The 20,591-nt window shown below is 47.3% G+C and overlaps 1 protein-coding gene across 5 annotated transcripts in view; it reads left to right on the top strand.

Annotated features, from left to right (window-relative positions):
* The window catches only part of Iqsec1 (IQ motif and Sec7 domain ArfGEF 1), a 334,707-nt gene that overhangs the window by 112,637 nt on the left and 201,479 nt on the right, over positions 1-20,591 (top strand). For all 5 annotated transcript variants that reach the window (XM_036182942.1, XM_036182943.1, XM_036182936.1 and 2 more), the window contains exon 2: positions 15,304-15,333. In XM_036182942.1, coding sequence (XP_036038835.1) covers positions 15,304-15,333 — 30 coding nt within the window. The remainder of the gene's footprint in view (positions 1-15,303; positions 15,334-20,591) is intronic.

Below are 20,591 nucleotides of genomic sequence, written 5' to 3' on the forward strand. Positions count from 1 at the left end.
GAAGAGGAATCCCATTGGAAGTTGCAGATGCCTCTCCTTGGGGAATGGATTGCGGGTAGGCCAACATGCTACCCAGCAGCTAGGATGCTATGGACATGGAGCATTTGCTCCAAGACACCTCTGCTTTCCTCAGCCCTTAGGAAACCTCTTCTCTTGGGGCACATCTCCCCACATTAGAGTCCTATTGATTGTAGCATTCCAGCCTTTGTCCTAGGATGTACCAACCATTTTTGGAAATAAAATAAAAATCTGAAGAGATCAGTGGAAATGAAGCAGTTTTTAATAAACACTCTGCAGAAAGGGATGCAGCGTAAAGAGAAACAAAAATAGCTGGTGTCCCCTGATTGCGAGCAATTCCTGTCCTCTTCTCCCATAGGCCCAGACCTGCTCCTTTCCCAAATTCTTCATCTCATTGGTTTAGGACTCTTATCTAATGAGTATCCCAGGACTTGAAAGGGTTCCCTTTTTGATCAGACTGCCTATAACTCTCCAACTCTCAGAGTTCTGAGACAGGCAGCTGCCTCCTAGGGGAGAGATGGGCCTAGTGCCTCCTGCTATCTGCAACTGATGAAGAACGCTAAGCATGCTTCATACTGAAAACGGACTGTAACAGTTTATTTCTTATACCGTGAGGAAGCTGTCTCTCTCAGGTAATGACCTCCCTGTTTGTGGACATCGTCAAGCTGTTCTTATATCCATTATCATACTTTGTGCTTTCATCATAAAGTGTTCAATGAGGTGCCTTTGTATGTCAGTTGCAGTTTCAAACCCAGAGACCTGCAGGAAATGAGTTCAGACAGGACTCTGTCCCCCCTGAAAGCATCCAGGAAAGAAAGGTGCAACTCAGCTCTGGAGAGTACTTGACATGCAGGTGACAGAGGCCAGGAGCTGTTACAAGGAGCCCTGGGAGGAGGCATCTTTGAGTGGATGCTTGAAAGAGCAGCAAGCGCCAGCTGCCTTCCAGAAGAGTGGAGAATGTTCTAGGATGGTAAACTCTGGCATTGTCTAGGGCCATCCTGCAGGGTGGAGAGGTGGGATCCAGGTATGGCCTCAGTGAAGCTGGGCCAGACCTCAGCAGGGACATAAGAAAGCAAAGACCCAGAGAAAGCTAGAATGGCAGTGTGGCTTCAGCCTGGTCTTCCAGCCGGGTGGAGATGGGAAAATGGAGGGGCAAGAGCAGAAAGTCTGTTTTGAGGCTTGAGATTGTGGGGTGGAGTTCCTAGGGGGAACTGTGGAGTGTGAAGCTCCTGGTGGGAACTGTGAAGTCAGTGCTGGAATTGTCTAAAGGCTACCTGAGTAGTTCCATGGTGAACAATTCCAGAGAGCAGGGCTGCCCACAGTGACTGTGGCGACCTGACATGTGTCACCTTCTCTTCATTGGTGATACTAATACTGTGGACTGAACATTGTGTCTAGACCCAAGTTCAATGTAGAAACCTAATCTCAAAGCAAGGTATCGGGAGGCCAGGATACAGGGAGAGGGGCAGGGGGTGGGGCAGAGCTCTGATGTGTGGACTAGTGGCTTTGGAAAAGAGACCATCACAGAGAGCACTGGTGACTTCAGTCATGCAAGGGCTGAGGTAGAAGTCACCATCTCCATCTGTGAACCAGAAAGCAGGCTTTTGACACACACTGGATCTGCTGACACCTTGATTTAGCCTTGCAGCTTTCAGAACCTGGTACAGAGAGTTGCCCTTGTTTATAAACCACCCAGCTTACAGCATTGTGTTAGAGAGTCCTAATGGACAGAAGCACACAATGAGCCAGTAAGCCTGGAGAAGGTCTGGGATTGGAAGGGTTAGCAGGTCCTTTTAGCTGGGGGAATGTTGGAGACTTTTGTGAGCATGCTTTAAATCCATACTGGCCTTATAGTCTTCCTGGCTAACACCCAGATTCTGCAGCTGGAGGGCATGTTTAAGGAAAAAGACTTGCCCAAGGTCACACTGGATGGGGGTTGGACTTGAGCCCAAACTTTGGGCTGCTGCCCAGGAGCCCTTGGCCCATGGCACATAATGATTCTAATAATAGCTGATTAGACACATGCTACATTCAGGCAGTTTGTACTTATTTAATGAAGTGAGGGTGCATTTACAGATGAAGAAATAGAGGTACAGAGAGGTAAAGTCACCCAGCTGCTAAAGTAGCCAGGCCAGAATTTAAAACCATTGCTCATTATGGGCAGCTCCTGAGGGCTCTGGGTAGCTGAGTGCAAATGCATATTCAAACAGAGATCATATGGGTTAAAGCAGTGAAGGAAGGTTAAGAAGTTTGAGGGTGAGAAGGGGAGCCCCCGACTCAGGTGCTGAGAAGGGTTGTTAGAGCAGAGACCTGAAGATGTAAAGAAATCTGTGGGTGTTGTCAGGAAGGAACCAGGAGGAAGGAATGGAAAGAGCAAAGGGCTTTGAGACAAGAGTGGCCCAGAGTTTTAGGGAGGTAGGTGGCACAAGGTGAGGTCAGATGGGGGTCATAGATCAACTGGGGTTCTGTTTAGGTTACAAGTACATGAGGGTCAGCCATGAGGTTGCTAAGCAAAGCAGAGCCAGGAGCAATCATTTCCTGTGAGTACAGAGCAAATATGGGAGACAGTACAGTCATTAAATGGAGCATGGGGCAGTAGAGTGTGGGAGGGCTGATGGTGTCACTGTACAGGGTGGGCAATGTTAGCTCTAGTACTAGCCTCTGGCTGACCCATAGGACAAGGCCTCCCTGTGAGTCCCCCATGAGACCACACTGTCTAGCCACACTGTGTTGTCTGCTCACCTATGTAGGTCCCTTGCCTGACTCTCAGAGCAGTGTATACAAAAATTCAATTCAAGTGTGGGTACTAACTAGCCCAGGAACACCCAGGGCCCACTAGGAGTGTGGGCTTCTGGCCTGGAGGTGGGAGAAGCCTGCTGTCTCCTGCATACATTCCACATAGCACACTGGTAGTAAGGTCCCCAGGGTCATGGGCACTTGGTATGTGCTTGGACACATGGTGTGTATCATTCCGTCTGCCCCTCATAGACATCCAGCAGGTGAGATGGGGAGGATTTGGGGAGCCATGCAGGTGGCCATCTAACTAGGAGTCTGTACTATTAGACATGTCCTTATCTTTGTTTGTCTAGACAAGTCATGCCGGGGAGCAGAGGCAGCTTCCTCTGAGGACCACAGGATACATGGTCTGAGACCCTGGGTACTAGGGCTGCCATACTTCATAGCTTGGCACCACCCAGATAGTGCCTCATGTACTTGCATGGCAGCTGCCCAAAGTTTTTCATTCAGGAGGGCTGGTGAGTCCCCAGGTGATGCTATTGCAGTTTCCCAGAAGCATTGGCCTAGACCAACTTCATGGATAATAGTTGGAGACATTGAGGCCCCAACTAATAGAACCTACTTGAAGTCTAGAACTATTGACTTTTAGACTGCCAGCTATTATTAAAAAAAAAAAAAGTCTTTGAATGGTCAGGGAGCCTGATAGTAGGCTCTGACTCAAGGACCCTTCCCTGAACAAGGCTTATGGGCTTTTCTAAGGCCCTCTGTTGTCAGAGACAAGGCAAACTCACCCTTGCAGGAGCCATCTTCCCTAGGAGCCCAAAGCACCTCTGTCAAGCCGGGTAAGGCTACTCTCAACCAGGTCTCAGTGGCAGGTATTAGAGCTGAGTCAGGCTCTGGGGTGCCTCCCTCTGGGACACTAACCACTGCTGGTGCCCTGTGGTGGTGAGTGACTGAGCTCAGGTAGGTCTTCTTTTGTCTCAGCAAGGTCTCATCCTGCCAGTGGAGGGTACATGGACTGGGCCACTCAGTGTGGTCATGGCACACTAAATACCCTCAACCATGAGGCCATCTCAAGAAAGCATTTAGTTGGATTTCAAGGTGACTGACTAATCCAGGACTGAAAGGGACTTGGAAGTTTTTTGTCAACACCAGTGATTCCTTGAAGAACTAAATGTGAAGTAAAGAGCTAGAGAAAGGCCCCAGTAGAGGCAGTTTGCAGGCATCAGCTCTTTCAGAGCCATCCCGTGAGCTTCCCTATTGCAAGAACTCAGATGCAGAGGTTCTTCCCAGGCTTTGCCTGCAGCCTAGGGGAAAGGCCATGGACTTTGGCTGAGGGTAAACACTGACAGTGTCACAACAGCACAATGTCCTCTATAGTATCACCTGCTCTCAGTAGATTGTCTGGGTTTCGGGTCCTGTGCCATCACTTCTTAGCCATGCTACCTTGAGCACCACTTCCCTCACTTACACACAAGGACAGTGGCAGTCCCATGTCTCAGAGTGACCTTGTGTAGAAGGAATGAATTTAGGACAGGTGGCTCAGACACTTTGGGGACATCAACAGCTTTGAGTCGGAGGTCCATCACTACAGCTTAGTTGTACTCTCTGGCTATACTTCTGTTCACTCTAGGTAGCTGATGTTACCCTTCAGATGTACGGATTTTATCATATCACCTTCTGCTCAGGAACCTGCTTCGGCTTCCTGTTGCTTGCACACTCCATCTGCCCCCACATCTTTCTTTCCCACCTTTCTCTGAGCCAGATTGACACATACAACATGGCCATTCTCAGCCCTTTCCTACATTTAATAACTGGTGAAGATAGACTCCCCTGTGTACCAATCCTCCTCTAGTACCTCTGGGCCACCATGGTACCTGCTCCCCAGTCCTTGATATACCCTTTACCACAGCTGGCTGGATGATGAGAGCCCACTGTCTTCAGAGGGTTCACCTAAGGAAGGAAGGAAGGAAGGAAGGAAGGAAGGAAGGAAGGAAGGAAGGAAGGAAGGAAGGAAAGAAGGAAAGAAGGAAGGAGGCCATGTTTCTTCTTCCCACAGTGTCACTTGTAAGGAGGGTTATGAACTGCAGAAATGGCTTTTATAGGAACGGTCTTACCTACTCCATGCTGAGGTGTGTGGGACTGGCTCAGGCTAGTTGTTGTACCTGGAGCTCAGCCCAGGATTCTGGAAAACTGAAGCTGGTATAATATGTTCCTGTTCTCCTGATGGTAGTGACTTCTTGTGATTCTTCCAGGAGCCTCTTAGACTGTAACCCTGAGGCTCAGGGCACTTGCCCTGCCTGGGCCCCTCCAGGAGCTTCATACATGGAACTTTCAAGGCAGCTGTTATGGATCTTGCCTGTACCCCCTCTAAAAGCCCATGTATTATAGGCTTGCTCCCTAGCCTGTAACACTAATGGAAGGTGGTTGAATCTTTAAGAGGTGGAGCCTAGTGGACGGAAGTGGGGTCACCAGGGTGTGCCCTTAGTTCCTGGCCTCTATAGGATACTTCTTTGCTATGTGCTTCCACTATAATGTGCTCAGCTGCCCAGGCCAAAGCAACAAAGCTATCAACCAGGGCTGAATCTTCTGAAACTGAAGTATGGTGTCAGGAAGCCCTCTGACAAAGTCAGCCCAGGAAGGGGTGAGGCAGGAGAAGTACAGGTGGTCATTGTCCCTTCTTGAATTCACATGGGCTTCTTATAGGTTCTCGAACTGACCATCTCACTCTTTCACCTCAGACCTGCCCTCACCATTAGGGCTCATGTGGCCTAGAAGGGCCCATTCTTCCTCAGTTGTACTGACTCAGTAAAGTCTCTCTAAGCACCTGGAACCCCTGGGGGAGTCAGTACTCTGTTGGACTCTAGAGGCCAGCAGCCCAGATGATGTCCAGTGTTGTGTGATAAATACCAGGAGGGAAGGCCCTATCCAACCAAGATTGATGATATGGGAGAAGAGACAGAGGGAAAGGTTTGCTGGAGAGGGTCAGGTGCCTTAACAGGTGTGTACCCCAGGAACTCACTGGGGACTGCTGGGGAGCGTGACAGGACAGAGGCTGAGTCCATGGAAGGAACTGGGAGCCTGGTTGACCATAGCATTTATAGCCTGGTAAAGAACCAGACCTTGTAACCCCAAACCCACAGATGTGACAAAGGCCACTTTCAAAGCAGAACCAGTCTGGTGACCACACTGCTTCCTGCTTCCCAGTAGGCTGATGTGGAGACAGCTTGAGTACAGAACCCTTAGCTGTGCCTCTGCTAGGGACTGCTTTGGCAGAGCCTGTTAAATTTTATATCCCTTGATCTCCCACCCCCTGCTGTGACTTTAAGCAAGTCTTACCACTGAGCGCATCTCTGTCTCTCATCAGACATGGACCTTTGAATGCAAAAAAGTGAGAGAGATAGATGTACTTTTCCCTCCTTGCAATATGAGAGACTTGAGTTTCAAAGTCCTGACTGACAAGGTACTCCCTCACCAGCACCAGGAAGAAGGGACTCTAGGATCATGGGAATTAGAACTCTCTAAGGAAGGACTATTCTGTATCCCACCCCCAAGTCACCCTGGCTCTAGAACAGTGATTCTCAACTTTCCTAATGCCATGATCCTTTAATACAGTGCTTCACATTGAGGTGACCCCCAACCATATAATTATTTTGTTGCTACTGTATAACTGTAATTTTGCTACTGTTGCAAATTGTAATGTAAATATCTGATATGCAGGATATCTGACATGTGACCCCTGTGAAAAGGTTGGTTGGACCCCCAACGGAATTACAACCCACAGGTTGAGAACCTCTGCTCTAGAACCAAGCCACACACATGCCTGGTGTCTGGGTGCAGGGCACCATGCAGTGTGTCCCTCAGGGGTGGCTATGCCTGTCACACAGTGACTGAGGATACTTTCCATAGTGACTGCCTACATGATTCCCCTCTGCCAGTTCCAGAATAAAAAGACATCTGTGGCAATCAGGGCCAAAGACAGAGCAGGAACCCTGGGAATGATCTGAAGTCTCCTCTTCAGATGCTCCGGAACCTCCTTATGAGAACTACAAACTTGTGAGGGTAACCGATCTTCAGGAAGGGAGGATAGACTGAGAATTCAGTCCATATACCCCGTCTTTAGCCAGAGGCCTCACACACAGTGCATTGTTTGATTTACTAATCACTGAAAGTTTCCCCTAGTCACTGACAAAAAGCAGCAAGGGTATCATCAGTGAAGTCTTGAATTCCAGAAACTTCTTTTTACTTAAGGCATTTTTTTCAGGTACCAATATGAGCCCTACTATGAATTAATGACCTCACCTGCCTGAAAGAGAGCACTGGTCAGGTCTCAGGTGGTAGCAGGGCCTAGATAGTGAGGAGAAGCTGGCCCTGCCTGCAAGCTCATATGGCTGCCCCACACAGGTGAGGTTGCAGCTCAGTGAGAAGCCACAGCCAGTGAGAAGAGACTAGCTCCATATTCTGGGGTGTTGGGGGTGGAACAGGGCTTTGCATGTACTAAGCATGTTACCTTCCACTGAACAGGTCCCCAGCTCCAAGCTCTGCCATAACCACATGTGTCTTAAGATAGATGGTTGAGCCACAAACCAGAGTCTAACTGATGGGGAGATATGCAGATACCATCTCCAGGTCCTTCATGTCAAAAGAAAGGGCCAGGATACAGAAGCCACACACTCCTCCTGCCACTTCAGAACAAATGGTACTCCCATGACAGCACTGCCTGACATGGGTTCTCATTACTCTGTGGTGTCTATCATCTCACAAGAATCACCCGCCACAAGGAGTCAAGGCCTGGGGTTGTAGGGAACTGTTCTTCCCATAGGGCCTTCCTCCCAGGGAACAGCACTTCAAGAGTCACTATGAGGAAATAGCTGACATAATCAATGTCCATCTGTGGCCTGAGCCTGTGTTGTCCCTTCAAGAGGGAACAGTTCTTGCAGCTTTGATGTTGGGGAGGAGCAATGGAAAGACTAGATAAATGTGGTGCTCCCCAAATGCTGACATCTTTTTGTTGCTTGATTCTTTCTGCCTTTACTTACAGCTGCTGCGATTTGTTGAGTAGTTCAGCCTGCAGCCGCTGTCACAGACTTTCACATGAGACTTGGGAAACACATAGTGCCTGTTCTTTTACTTGCCTGCTGTGTGGCCTGGGGCAAGTTGCTGAACCTAATGGGAAGCCTCCTGATGTGTGTTGGTAGATGTTGGCACGAGGATAGTCTGTAGATAGGAAACTATGGCTGCACCAGGAAAGCATGAATGAAGTGAGGACATAGAAGGAATGAGTAGCAGATATGGTGTAGCTGCCACTGAGCGCACACGCACACACGCACGTGTACACACACACACAGAGCACACACAGGGATTCACATACACGCTTCCGTGCACATATTTATGCAAAAATACAGACATGAACCCACTCACTCAGCCAAATGAAGATAGTTGCCTAGGGCAGCAAGGTGGGGAAAAGCTTGTGCTTCCTGCTGGGTCTGTAGCCAGTGATCCAGGGCAAGGGAATGGGAAGGGCAGAAGCACAGTACAAGGAACTGAGTCAGTGTGTAGCCCAAGTGCTGACCACTGATGGAACCAGAAGGCAGCGTGAGGATGGCTGCCAGAGGCCTCTTCTGGAAACTTGTTCAAAATGCACATCTGGGACCACCCAGGCTTTCTAGAATTGAGTCTGATCTCTGGATGACAACTGGGTAGTACTGACCTAGATGCTGTCTACTCATGGCCAGGGCTGGTGGGACTGTTAGTCAGACTCTTGGGGGTGTAACATGGTGATGCCTGTACTTCTGAGCCCACTAGCTGAAGCCATTGTTAGAGACAGGGACTATGTTCTCTACATTGTATTTGTGGTCAGAAAATGGGGTGTATCTATAAATGGGCAAGTCATACACAAACATCTTTTCTTCTCTCTAAGTCCCAAACTGAGACTGACAAACTGAGGCACGATTTCACCAGGTTCACTCTGGGGAACAATGAGTTTATTTGGCTTCCTTACAGAGCATAGTTAAGGGATTACTTTAGAGATTGTGGGTGCTCCCACTCCAAGAAAGGCCACATTGAGAAGTCTTTACCCAGCAGGGATGCTGACTTCCCCATCATAGTCCTTTTCCCTTCGTCTTACCCATTTTTTATATTGTAGCCCCTCCCTGAGTCCTTCAGGCCACATACAGTTGGGGCAGAATTGCATACAACTGGCAGGCAGGGGCAGGGGGTATAGCTTGCTACTGGTAAGGGTTCAGTGACCCTGCCCACTCCTCCTTCTCTGAGGGAGTCAGTAGTCCACAAGCCCAGCCATGATGGTCTTTAGCAAGTGGGTCCTGATGATCTGATGAAGATGGTGGCAGTTTGACACAAAGGATAGTCCTGTACAACAGCAAGAAAGGGTAACATGAATGTAGCCACTGCCCTGTGACATTGCTGCTGCAAATGTCCTGAAGCATTCCACAGTGACTCCGCAGGGATTAGTAAGACAGATAAATAAGACAGGCCCTGCTTGCCATCTCCAAGCAGAAGGCAGTAAACAGACAACCAGGGCAGCTTGCTTCAGATCATGATGTGTCTCTGTAAAGGTAAGTGGGGGAAACGGGGTAGGGGGTCATGGCTGGATGGACCAGGCTATTGAGAGGAGGGCACTGGGAAGGCCTGTCTTCTAGGAGGTGGTATCTGAAGTGTCATGTGAAGATGGGAGGGAATCATTTAATTCAAGAACCAGAAACAGCTCCCAGGTAGGGGGACAACAGTTTCTAAGGTGCTCAAATTGGAGTGCCTAGCAGTGGGGGACATGGAGTGGAGTGTATGTGGCTGAAGCAGGCAGCTAGATGTATATAGTACCCCTAAGAAGCTGGGGAAGAGAAAGGGCAGACCTGGGCCTCCTGACTATAGGCATTGGGGTAGAATTTGGATTGAGTCCTCAGGGCAAAGTACTCCAGAATGGATGGAAAGGGGCCTGCCTTGGTCTGGGAGCCTGAGGACCTCTAGGTCAAGGAAACAGGAAGGTTGCTTTAATTCATATCAAGTGAGTGAGGCTGGCACAGAACATTGTTAACTGCATCACTTCTACTACAGCAAAAGATGCATAGGAAAGCTAGTATACCATGGACTTGAAGAGTGTAACAGTAATGACCTCATGTGGTAAATTACACTTGATTTTTACTTGTTTTTCTTAGGCTTTTCTGCTTGTCACCATTCAAAACTGGTGGTAGCTTCAGACTTGAATTTATACTAATCCTGGCACTTCACTCCTGATGACAGAATCCCTTCTTGTCTAGGGGGATTTCTTTGTGGGTGTTAGGACCGAGATGCCGGTACTCAGGACCAAGTTTGGATCTCCCATAGCAGAGAACAGCCCAGCCTGAACAGTTTACCCACCCGGCTGTTGCCATGGAATCCCACAGTCTATGACGCACAAGCATGGACTCTGGTGTCAGCTGCTGTGTGAGAAACAGACATTTCTATCTTCTGCCATCCAGAATCTCTTTATGCACTACCCTGCATTGCTCATTGTGACTTTCTTGTTTGGGTAGGCATTTATTCAGAATGGCAGGGCCCTCTGCAGACCCCAGCTGTCTTGGAGATGAAGATTTCAATTTGTAGAGGTCCATACGTCCACTAAGGCCCGGAAGGACTTGGCATGCCAGTGCACACCAGCCTGAGCAGTCCTCTGCCAGCACCTGTCTTTCTTTGCTTGCTGAGGCCCTTGGCTACCTGTGTAGCAGGTGAAGCATGAAGACAACCTGATGCCAGCTAGGCTGACCCACCTTCTTTACCTCTTGTCCTTGTCCTTCCCCTTTCAAATCACTGCTCATCTACTGGTCTCTCAAACAACACAAGCTATAGCATCTGGGACCTCAGCACAGACACAGTGAATGGATCTTCTTGACTTTGAAGACCTGTCAGCAAGTGTAAGGGTGACCCCTTTGGCTTTATACCTGTTCCCTTCAGTTTAGAAATCTATCCCATTCTGAGTGCTCATCTTCCTTGGAAGGAACCAGAGGGTTCAGGGACACTTTAGATCCTCTGCTGCCTCTTCCCATGCTCATTGACAACAGAACCATAGTCAAGTGCATGCATTCTACGTACTACACAGGCACAATGCATAGCCCCCTGCACACATTTATACCCATGCAGCCATCAAACACATATGCACATGAATTGGCATACATGTATACCAACATGTGCATATTAATGTAAAATGAAGACATACCCACACAAGCACACATGCCTACACCTAAGCTCACATATTAATCTCCCTGTGTATAGATGCATGCCCCTATGGGTATGTGTGTGCACACCTGCACATTAATCATAGAGACCTCATCTTCTCAGAGTTTCTACAGCTTTCTGCATTTTATTTCCAAATTAGCTGCTTCTGCTCTTGAACTAGCAGTTCAATTTGATGGTGTTCAGGGGCATCTTGTGAATGTGAGATGAGATGTGAGCTATTTTACCACAACTTCCCACACAGACATGTCTTGACTTGCTCCATGCCAGGTCCATGTGTGGCTCAGCTCTTCAAACACTGAAGCTGTTCCAGAGGTTTACAATATTCCTGTAAACCCCATGGTCAGCCTTAGAACACCCACAAAGCAGCCTCATGGCTGGGGCACCATATAGTCTCCATTTTACCTGCAGACAGGTGACAGAAAAATGCAGCCTAGTTGGCAGCTGCTAAGTGCTGAGCATCTGGGTTTTCTCTTTATTATATTCTTGAGGGCTAATTGTTGTTTTCCTCTATAATCCATTAGGAAATTAAGGCTTACACAGGTTGAATGACTTTAGAATCCACATGGAAGCCAGTCAGGAGCACTACTGGGCTCGATCCTAGAGACTGGCAGCTCAGGGCTCTGCTTTGTTACCTGGCATCCTGCTCTTACAGCATTCCAGGTTGCTACGACTACTGGCTAGAGCTGACCTTGATATAACTCTGCCACAGAGCAAGAAGTCTCTGCCTGTGTGAGCCCTAAGGCTGCACAGTGGACATGATAGACATTTACTGAGTGGACAAGCAGTAGTGAGAGAGCCTCATGTGAGGCTAAGTAGAAGCCACCATCAGTATGCTAGGAGAGAGCCATTGGAAGGAACCACATGCAAATCAGCTGTGGCTGAATAATACAGGACCCCAAAATGATTAAGATAGCAAATGCCTGCCATCTCCATGTTTGTTTGAACTGCACCCACAGTTGGAGATACCCTAAAAGCAGTGGCAAAGAGTTCCCACAAAAGACTTCCCTATGGAGATCAGACTTGTTGTGATTTCAAAGAGAGTGGCCAGATGCCCTGTAGCCATGCAAAACAATCTCAGGGGAGCTCACAAACACTAAGGGGGGTCAGCTTATGGAAGTGTTCTAGTTTTCTTTTTGTTGCTATGATGAAACACTCTGATCAAAAGCACCTTGTGGGAGAAGAGAGTTTATTTTAGCTTACAACTCCCTGGTCACAATCCATCATCAAGGGAAGTCAGAGCAAGAACTGAAGCAGAAACCATGGAAGAATACGGCTTACTGATTTACTCACTGGCTCACACTCAGCTAGTTTTCTTATATAGTCCAGATCCAACTCCCTAGAGATGGTCCTTCCTGCAATGGTCTGAGACCTTCTACATCATTCATCAATCAAGACAGTTCCTCTCAGACTTTGCCATAGGCCAGTCTGACCTGGGCACTTCATCAATTGTGATTTCTTATTTCCAGTTGACTCTAGGTTGTGTCAAATTGACAATAAAAACTAAGAAGCAAATAGATCCAGACATGTTGACAGCCAAGAAGAGCCACCACAGGAGGACATATGGAATTGCTCAGGGTCAGAGTTAGTTTCCATGTGTGGCACATCTAGGGCCTTTCAATGTTTCAGCAACAAGCTAAACTACTTAGTCCCTCCCTGTAGGGGTCTCCCTAGAGGCTCACAGGACAGGCATGGCTTTGTAAGACAGCACAACCTAGAAGGAGGTTAGGATTGAGATGTATGCCTGCACACACATGTGTATATGACACACATTTGTTCTCATTCTCTCTCCCCTCTCCCTCTGTTGTCCCCTATGTACTTTCTCTTCTCTCCTAGCTGTGATCAAATGACAAAGTAAAACACAAAAACTCTTGGTCTCTGCTCCTGGGGATTGCCTTTTCTGTTGCTGTGACTAGATTGTCTTCAGGCTGAGAATGGCTTCGTGGAGTCTTCATCTCCCTGGTGCTCATTGGGACCTTGTTCCTAGCCCTCTGAGGCCAGGAGACCACTTGGAGCCTTTTGACTATCCCCACATCCCATGACCACCCCCCACCCCCTGCCTGTGTAGAGCATCGTGATCCTTGCTTCATGCTCTGATACCCACACTGAACTGCTGCATAGGAGCCTGGTGGCTTTTCAATAGTGCTTAGGTACCCAGAACACTTACTGCTGGGAACCTCAGTTGTTCTACCTGTCTAGGGCTGTACTTTCTGTGCTTTTGTCAGCTATGCTCAATCACAATCAAAAAGTATTAAATGAACATTCCAGAAAAAAATCATGCTGCTTATTAACAACAACAAAAACCCTTGTCCTTTAAAAATATTTATTTTTATTTGTGGGGGGGGGCATGTGAGGAGGTATCCACATAGGCCGGAAGAGGGCATTGATCCCCTGAAGTTGGAGTTACAGAAAGTTATGAGCCACTTGATATGGATGCTTGGAACTGGACTTGGGTCCTCTGGAAGAGTAGCAAGTGCTCTTACTCACTTAGCCTTCTTTTCAGTCCTCGTGCTGTGTTTATCATTACACACTAATCAGTGCGATAAATCTTATACCCTTCTTCTCCATCTTTCCTAGGACGTGTCCAGTGTATCCATGCTGTATATGTTACCCCTTGTTAGTCATTCATCGGCTGTCCCGTAATCAGTTCTATGTCGATATCACAGTGCTTGTACTCAAGTGACCCTCATTTAATTAGCAGTGATCTCAGGATGAGAGTAGTGACAGTGGCAACTGAGATGCACCAAGGAGCAGCTGTGAAGTGCTTGCTCAGAGTGCAAAGGTGAAAAGTTCTTGACCTACTAAGGAAAATCGTAGCTGAAGTGTGGTAAGAATGAATCATCTGTCTGCAGTCATGGAGAGGAAAAAAGAAATCGGCGTGTTTGCTGTCATACTTCAAACTTAGGAATTCATGGCCATGGTGCCTGAGTGCTCCATAAAGACGAAAAAGGCATGAAATTACAGCATGTGTCAGACTTTTCATCCCCACGACAAGTGTCTGAAGCCAGTAGTTTAAAGGAAGGAAAATTTATTCTGGCTCTTGGTTTTAGAGGGTTCCATCCACAGAGAGCTGGCTGCCTTGTTCTAGACTGTGGTGAGACAGAACATCGTGGCTGAAGTGTGTGGAGGAACAAAGCTGCTCATGTCCTGATGGCCAGGAAGCCAAGAAGAGTAACAGTCTAGGGCCAGGGCCCACACACATCCTTCAAAAGCACAGCCCTAACAACCCACTTCCTCCAACCACGCCCCACCTCCTGCAGCCACAGCACCTCCCACACTTGAATCCATCAGTGGGTCTATCAAACCATAGATCAGGTCAGAGCCTTCAGAATCTAATCACCTCTGAAGACACCCTCACAGACACCCTTGGGTGTGCTTTAGTAATTTTATAGTCAAGATTAACCATCACATAGGGGATGGTACCAGCTGTGGTTTGAGCCATCTTCTGGGGCCTCAGTACATATCCACCACAGATAAATGGGACACTGTACCTGTACTCCCTCTTGTGGTTACTGCACAGTTCATAGAGGAGGCTGAGACTGGTCAGAAAGGCCTGCTCCTGGGGAAGCTATCTTGGTCCTGTGTATGCTGAAGAGTTAGCTACAGGCCTTGGGCAGAAAGATAAGCTGTCTGACTTTGATTAAGTACCTTTTTATTTCTCTTTGCTTTCCAGATTGGAGCATCCAGATACAAAATTCCTGAATGTGTGTTGTGGTGTTTTCTCCTGACTCCAGGAAGCCTACCTAGGGCTTCAGTCATTAGCTGTAGGGAATTTAACCCCCAATCACCTTCTTAGAGTGGAGAAAGAAGGTAGCTCTGTTGGCACCTTGTGCTTTTTAATTCTATGTGAGACTTGTGCAATGGAATCTAGTGTCCAGCTTCTGGACATTCAGTTTGTCTGTCCTGAGAAGTGGCTGTCATTGATTTCTGGGTTCTTGAAAGTAGAGATGGCAATGGGAATTGCTCCTAGGACTCCTTCAGGGGACACAGGGAGACCTTCAGCCCCTTCCCTGCTCATTCATTTACCTAGCTTCTGGTTTGCTCCCTGTACAGCATTTCTGAGCAACAAGCCCTTCTTCTGAGTTTGCCACCTACTCCTAGGATGACAAGAGTCCAAGCAATAAAAGGAACGAAGCCCCAAGAGTTCTGGGAGGGTGGCTTGCAAGGTGGACTTGAGTGAAATGAGCAGTCAAGCCTTGCTGGGACTGGGCCTGCTAGCAATCTGCTGTGCTGGGAACGGGTCTCAGGAATAGCTGAGGAGTCTGTGTCCCTGTCCCTTGAGTGGAAGATGTGGTATCTAAGTGTGTGTTCTTTTCATTGCAGGTCTGAAGAAGAAAGCTCCCGTAGCATCAGGTATGTGTTTCATCTACTTTTCTGTGTGTCTGTCTTGGGAGTGGCCCTCAGAAACCATGTGCTTTGACTTTTTCTCTGTGGGTTTCACTGCCTCCCTGACCCCTGCTCTGGCCCTGGCCTGCTGTCTCAGGGGCCCTGGCCTGTTGTGTAGAAGCATACAAACCTGTGTTTATGGTGTAGACATTTCCTGGTTTAGAGTAAGTTCAGGTTACCTGTGTCAGTTGTTTCTCCTTGTTAAGGCTGTTAGTGTCCTCCTGTGCTTAAGCTGTGACTGGTTTGGGCTGTCACTGCTGGGGCTGGGATGGGCAAAATGTGATAAATCTTTAAGATGTTTGGCATGCGATAGACTCTCACCTCTTGACTGCCATATGGGTGCATCACCATGGGGCAGGGAACACAGGAGGGTTTTTTGGTTGTTGTTGTTTTGTCCCTTCCTGCCCTACCTAATGAGTATGTGGATGGACATGGTGGACTGTCTACAGTGGGAACAGTGACTGGGTCAAAGGGAGGGGCAAAGGTGAGCAGGAGCTCTGCATGTCAGTGCCTCTGCTTCTGACACAGGGACCATTATAACAGGAGGGAGAGGCAAAGAGGCAGCTTAAGAGCCTGTGGCCTCTGAACTCTGATGGACTTCTAGATCTCTGGGTAATGGCTAAGATGGCTGGTATGTAGTTCTAGGTCCAGCTTGGTGGATCTGAGGTGTCAGTGTTGAGGGTTCTCCAGGCACCCTGACGATGGGACATGGATGGTAGAGTGACTGCATCTCCTGGGAAGATGGGCAACAGCTAGGGAGAAAGTCTGCATGGAACGAAAGGTTCTAGAGCTCCTGAGCCATCCACCAGGAAGCAGAGGTATACTGAGAAGGGCCAAAGGGAGCGTCCTAAAAGGGCTATGTGCAGTAGTGAGGGGATTATCTTGGGGCAGACAACATGATATCCAGGCTGGCAGCAGAGGGAGTTGACATCAAAGAGGAGCGATAGCCTAGGTGACCAAGACTGGCCAGGAGATGGAAAGAGGGGTCAGATGGGTGACTAGAGCCACTTGCTGGGACAATCAGTGAAGCAGCTGAAGTGGGCCTATTGTGACAAGAACAAGGAAGCTCTTGTGCTGAGGGGGGGAAAGTTAGGAGTGAGTGGTTAAGGAGACGGCAGCAGGTGAGGGAACCCGTGCATCTGTATCCCCTTTCCACAAGGAAGAATGTGTATGAGACCACAACAGAGGCAGAAAGAACTCAAGATGCTAGTAAGAGACCTCTTCAGCAGCTGGAGCAAGGGCCTCCTTGGCATGTGTATAGCAGTCCTCTTGCATGAACCATATTCTGTGCTATTCATTCAGACAATTAGCTAAAAATAAAGAACAGTCTGAGGAGGAAGGAACCCAGTAAGAGTGCTTTTTTTACTTTGGAGTTGGGACTGATTGATGTCTGGGGTGTGGGCTTCTCCTATGGACTGTAAGCAGGCTGCATACTACCTGCTCCAGGTGCCGGTAGCTTAAGGCAGATGCAATGGATGCTAAGAACTAACTGTCTTTGCTCAGAGTGAAGGTCACACACACCCTGAGCCAGGACACCTCACCCTGTCTAGGGCCCTACTTGGTGGGGGTACTCTTCCTGAATTCCTGTGACGCAAGCTGCAGCCTTCTGGCAGATTCTCTGAGCCTCTTTAACAGGGAGCTGTTTTGGGCATGAGCGTGTTTGGGAATTCATGTGCATCACTTTTCCCCAGGCAAAAACGTTGCAAGATCAGATGTATTCATTTTCCACAAATGAAATGACTCATTTTTTTTCTGAACAATTTTGCAAACGCAGGACTTTGGTCATTGTTCCTGGGACCATGTGTCTACTTATGATTCCATTTAAAGAGAGCTCTGGAGGCCCTGAATTTGAATCCTCTAATGATATTTTATTGGAGGGAGGGTGGCTTGGGAGAAAAGACGGTTGTAGAATTTGGATTCTAGAGGAATGGAAAGATGCAGGCAGGTTGGGAAAGAAGGCCAAGGCTGTTTAAAATGCAAACACTTTCCACAGGTCAACCTTGCACCTTTTCTTTTACTGGCTGCTTGTCAAACCCTTGAGATGAACTTTGCTGTCAAGTGCTCGGTAAGAGGACTAAATAACATTCAATGAGGGATGTGCCTCATCTGCACAGCCCACCTACCTTATTGCACAGCACAACCCACCCTTCAGACATCTGTGATTGCTCTGTTCTCTCAGTTCAAGGAAGTTGAGAACAATGAATGCCACCGCATAGCTTGTTGCAAATACTGCAGCCTTCTAGTGCAGAACCTGCATGTCTCAGTGCGAAGCCTTTGCACAGCAGTGGGGCCCATTGTGCTTGCTGAAAATTCAGACTCCCAAGGCCGTGGGTGCTTAATGGGACCCAGAAATTTGTATTAACAAAGCCCTGCATAATTCTAAGAGGAGCCTCTTGAGGGGATGGCTGTATCATTCCATCACAGGCACTGTCCAGGGTTGAACACATGCCTACTTCATAAGTATGAGCTCATGGATGTGTGGAAAATTTGTTTCTAACAGTTAGGAATAAGGTGGTTCTATGCAGCTTGTCCCTCTTCTTTAGGTCTCTGAACTGTGACATGTTTTCCAAAGGCAGTATCAAGCAACTTGAGGTTGGGAGCAGGGGCTGGAAGATTGCTTGGCTGGGGAATGAGTGGGCTTTGCATTAGTGAAAGCAATTAGACAAAATGGATCTGGTTTTGGTGAACATGTCTCTTGCTCTATCCATAGATAAGATGGCCTTTTAAATTATCTAGGCCCTTTTCTTCACCTACAAACCCATGTGTGTGTGTGTGTGTATTTCATTTTTCTCATGTGAACATATGAAAACTGCTAAATAGTTCATGCGTGTTTGCCATAATAGGTGAAAAGAACTATGCTTTTTTGGCTTTGGAGACCAGAGAGAGAGGCAGAGGATTTTTCCCGCGGCCTTTCCAAATGAAGGCTGAGCCAGTCTGGGCTTTAGGAATGAATGTTGTCAGTTTCCATTGCTATGACAAAATACCTGAGAAAAATAATTCAGAAATAGGAAAGATTTGGTTGGTTTGTGGTTTCAAAGGCTGTAATTTGTGGTATATGACCTCATCCCTTTGGGCCTCTGACAAAACAGAACATTACAATAGTGCATGTGGTGGTGCTGGAGTGACCTACTTCCTTCAACTAGACCTCACCTCCTAAAGTTTCTACCACCTCTCAGTAGCCCATTAACTTATGAATCCATAAATGGATTAATATGATGATGAGTTCACAGCCCTTATGATCTAATCACCTTATGTCTGAGTTAGGGTTTTTAATTGTTGTGATGAAACACCATGACCAAATGCAAGTTGGGGAGGAAATGGTTCATTTTTTTTTTTAAAGATTTATTTATTATTATGTACACAGTATTCTGCCTGCATGTGTCCCTACAGGACAGAAGGGGGCACCAGATCTCATTACAAGTGGTTATGAGGCTTATACTTCTATATCACTGTTCATCATCAAAGGAATTCATGACAGGAACTCAAACAGGACAGGAATCTGGAGGCAGGAGCTTATGCAGAGGCCATGGAGGGGTGCTGCTTACTGGCTTGCCCCACATGGCTTGCTCATACTGCTTTGTTATAGAACCCAGGACCACCTACCCAGGGATGGAACCACTCACAATGGGCTGGGCCTTCCCTCATCAATCACTAATTAAGAAAATTGCCTACAGCCCAGTCTTATGGAGGCATTTTCTTAATTGAGATTCCCTCCTCTCAAATGAACTTATGTCAAGTTGACATAAAACTATCCATCACACCTTCCAAAGGCTTAATCTCTGAACCCTGACTGCTTTGTTGGGACCAAACCTGGAACACATAAGCTTTCAAATAGAAACTATAACATGGTATGCACAGACATGGCTTAGCATTGTGGAATCAGTACAGGCACTGGGGTCAGACGATTCTGAATTTAAATCTGTTCTTCTCTTAATTTCTTTGTAGCTTGGGTCTGACACTGAACAAATCTCAGTGTTCATACTCATTAAGAAGTCTGTGTGCATGCCTTATTCTCACCAAGGCCATGGAAACCAATGGGTGGGTGTGCTCCATGAGGGCATGGGAGCAAGGATTTCATTCTCAAAGCCAGTGAACCAATTAAGGCACACAAAAGTATGTGGGGATGTGGGAAGCAGATAGTATATGCCACATTTAGTGACTGTGATGCTTTCCCCTTTTCTTCTCCTTTCCCTACTAGTCTTTGCTGGCACAACTCTTTGACTGTCCAAGCAGTTTCTGAGGGAGCCCATGTTGTCTTGAACAACTTGGAGAGTTTCCATTTGTCTATCCACCATGCATTCTACTCCCATACTAGAGTTCTGATTGAAGTTTCTGGGGACATTCTTGATTTCAGAGCTTTTTACTTTCTGTCTTCCAGATTCTCAATACCATATCCTGAGCAATTTGCTCAGGATAGCCTTCCAGTTCAATAATGCTTCTTTGAATTATATCTAGAGTGCTGTAAAGCCAGAGCATTGTGGATCTCCAACTGTGTTGTGTGACTTTTCCTGGGGAGATATGAAAAGCAAAATAACAAACAAACAAATCATGTATTCATTCCAGAGAGAGAACCAATGACAGCCCAAACAAATTTCCATCTAAATCTATTCTAGGAAATCATTGAGTTTACTAGTTTTACCTATAGGGTGATGCTTGGGCACCTTAATCACCCCAGGATAGATGACAGCTCATGAAAGCTGTATCTCTGGAACTCCCTGTACAGTTTGCAGGCAGCTGTACTGAGTAGTCCTCAATAGTTTATTTACATCCTGTATATTTTTAGGAGAACCTCATGAGTGGGACTCGTGTGTCTTGTAACTTTCTGAGCTTTTCAAGTCTACGGTTTCTGTACTTCCAAGCTTTATGAGTTTTGTCGAGTCTTCTAAGCTTCTCTTCTCACTCCAAGAGGGAATGTTTCAACTAGTAAGAAATAGCTACAGGACAACAACACTGGTGTACAACACAGTATATGTATGTGTTCTGCTTGATTCTGGAGGCACCATTGGCCCATTCCTTACACAAGTACAAACACTTTACAGGAATTAGATTCAAGTCAAATTCAAAGTAGGCAAAAAGCTACCTATGTGCTTAGAATTAGCTGGTCCCTGCTTAGGAGATGGTCCAGAGAGACTGGGGGAGTGGGAAGACTACTGATGGACTCAGTGGGGATTTGACTGGGTTACTAAGTCTGCCTAAAAAGCCTGTCTCTGAATTCCTGTGGTTCT

Source organism: Onychomys torridus, chromosome 3, assembly GCF_903995425.1.
Source record: "Onychomys torridus chromosome 3, mOncTor1.1, whole genome shotgun sequence".
NCBI classification, from domain to species: domain Eukaryota; kingdom Metazoa; phylum Chordata; class Mammalia; order Rodentia; family Cricetidae; genus Onychomys; species Onychomys torridus.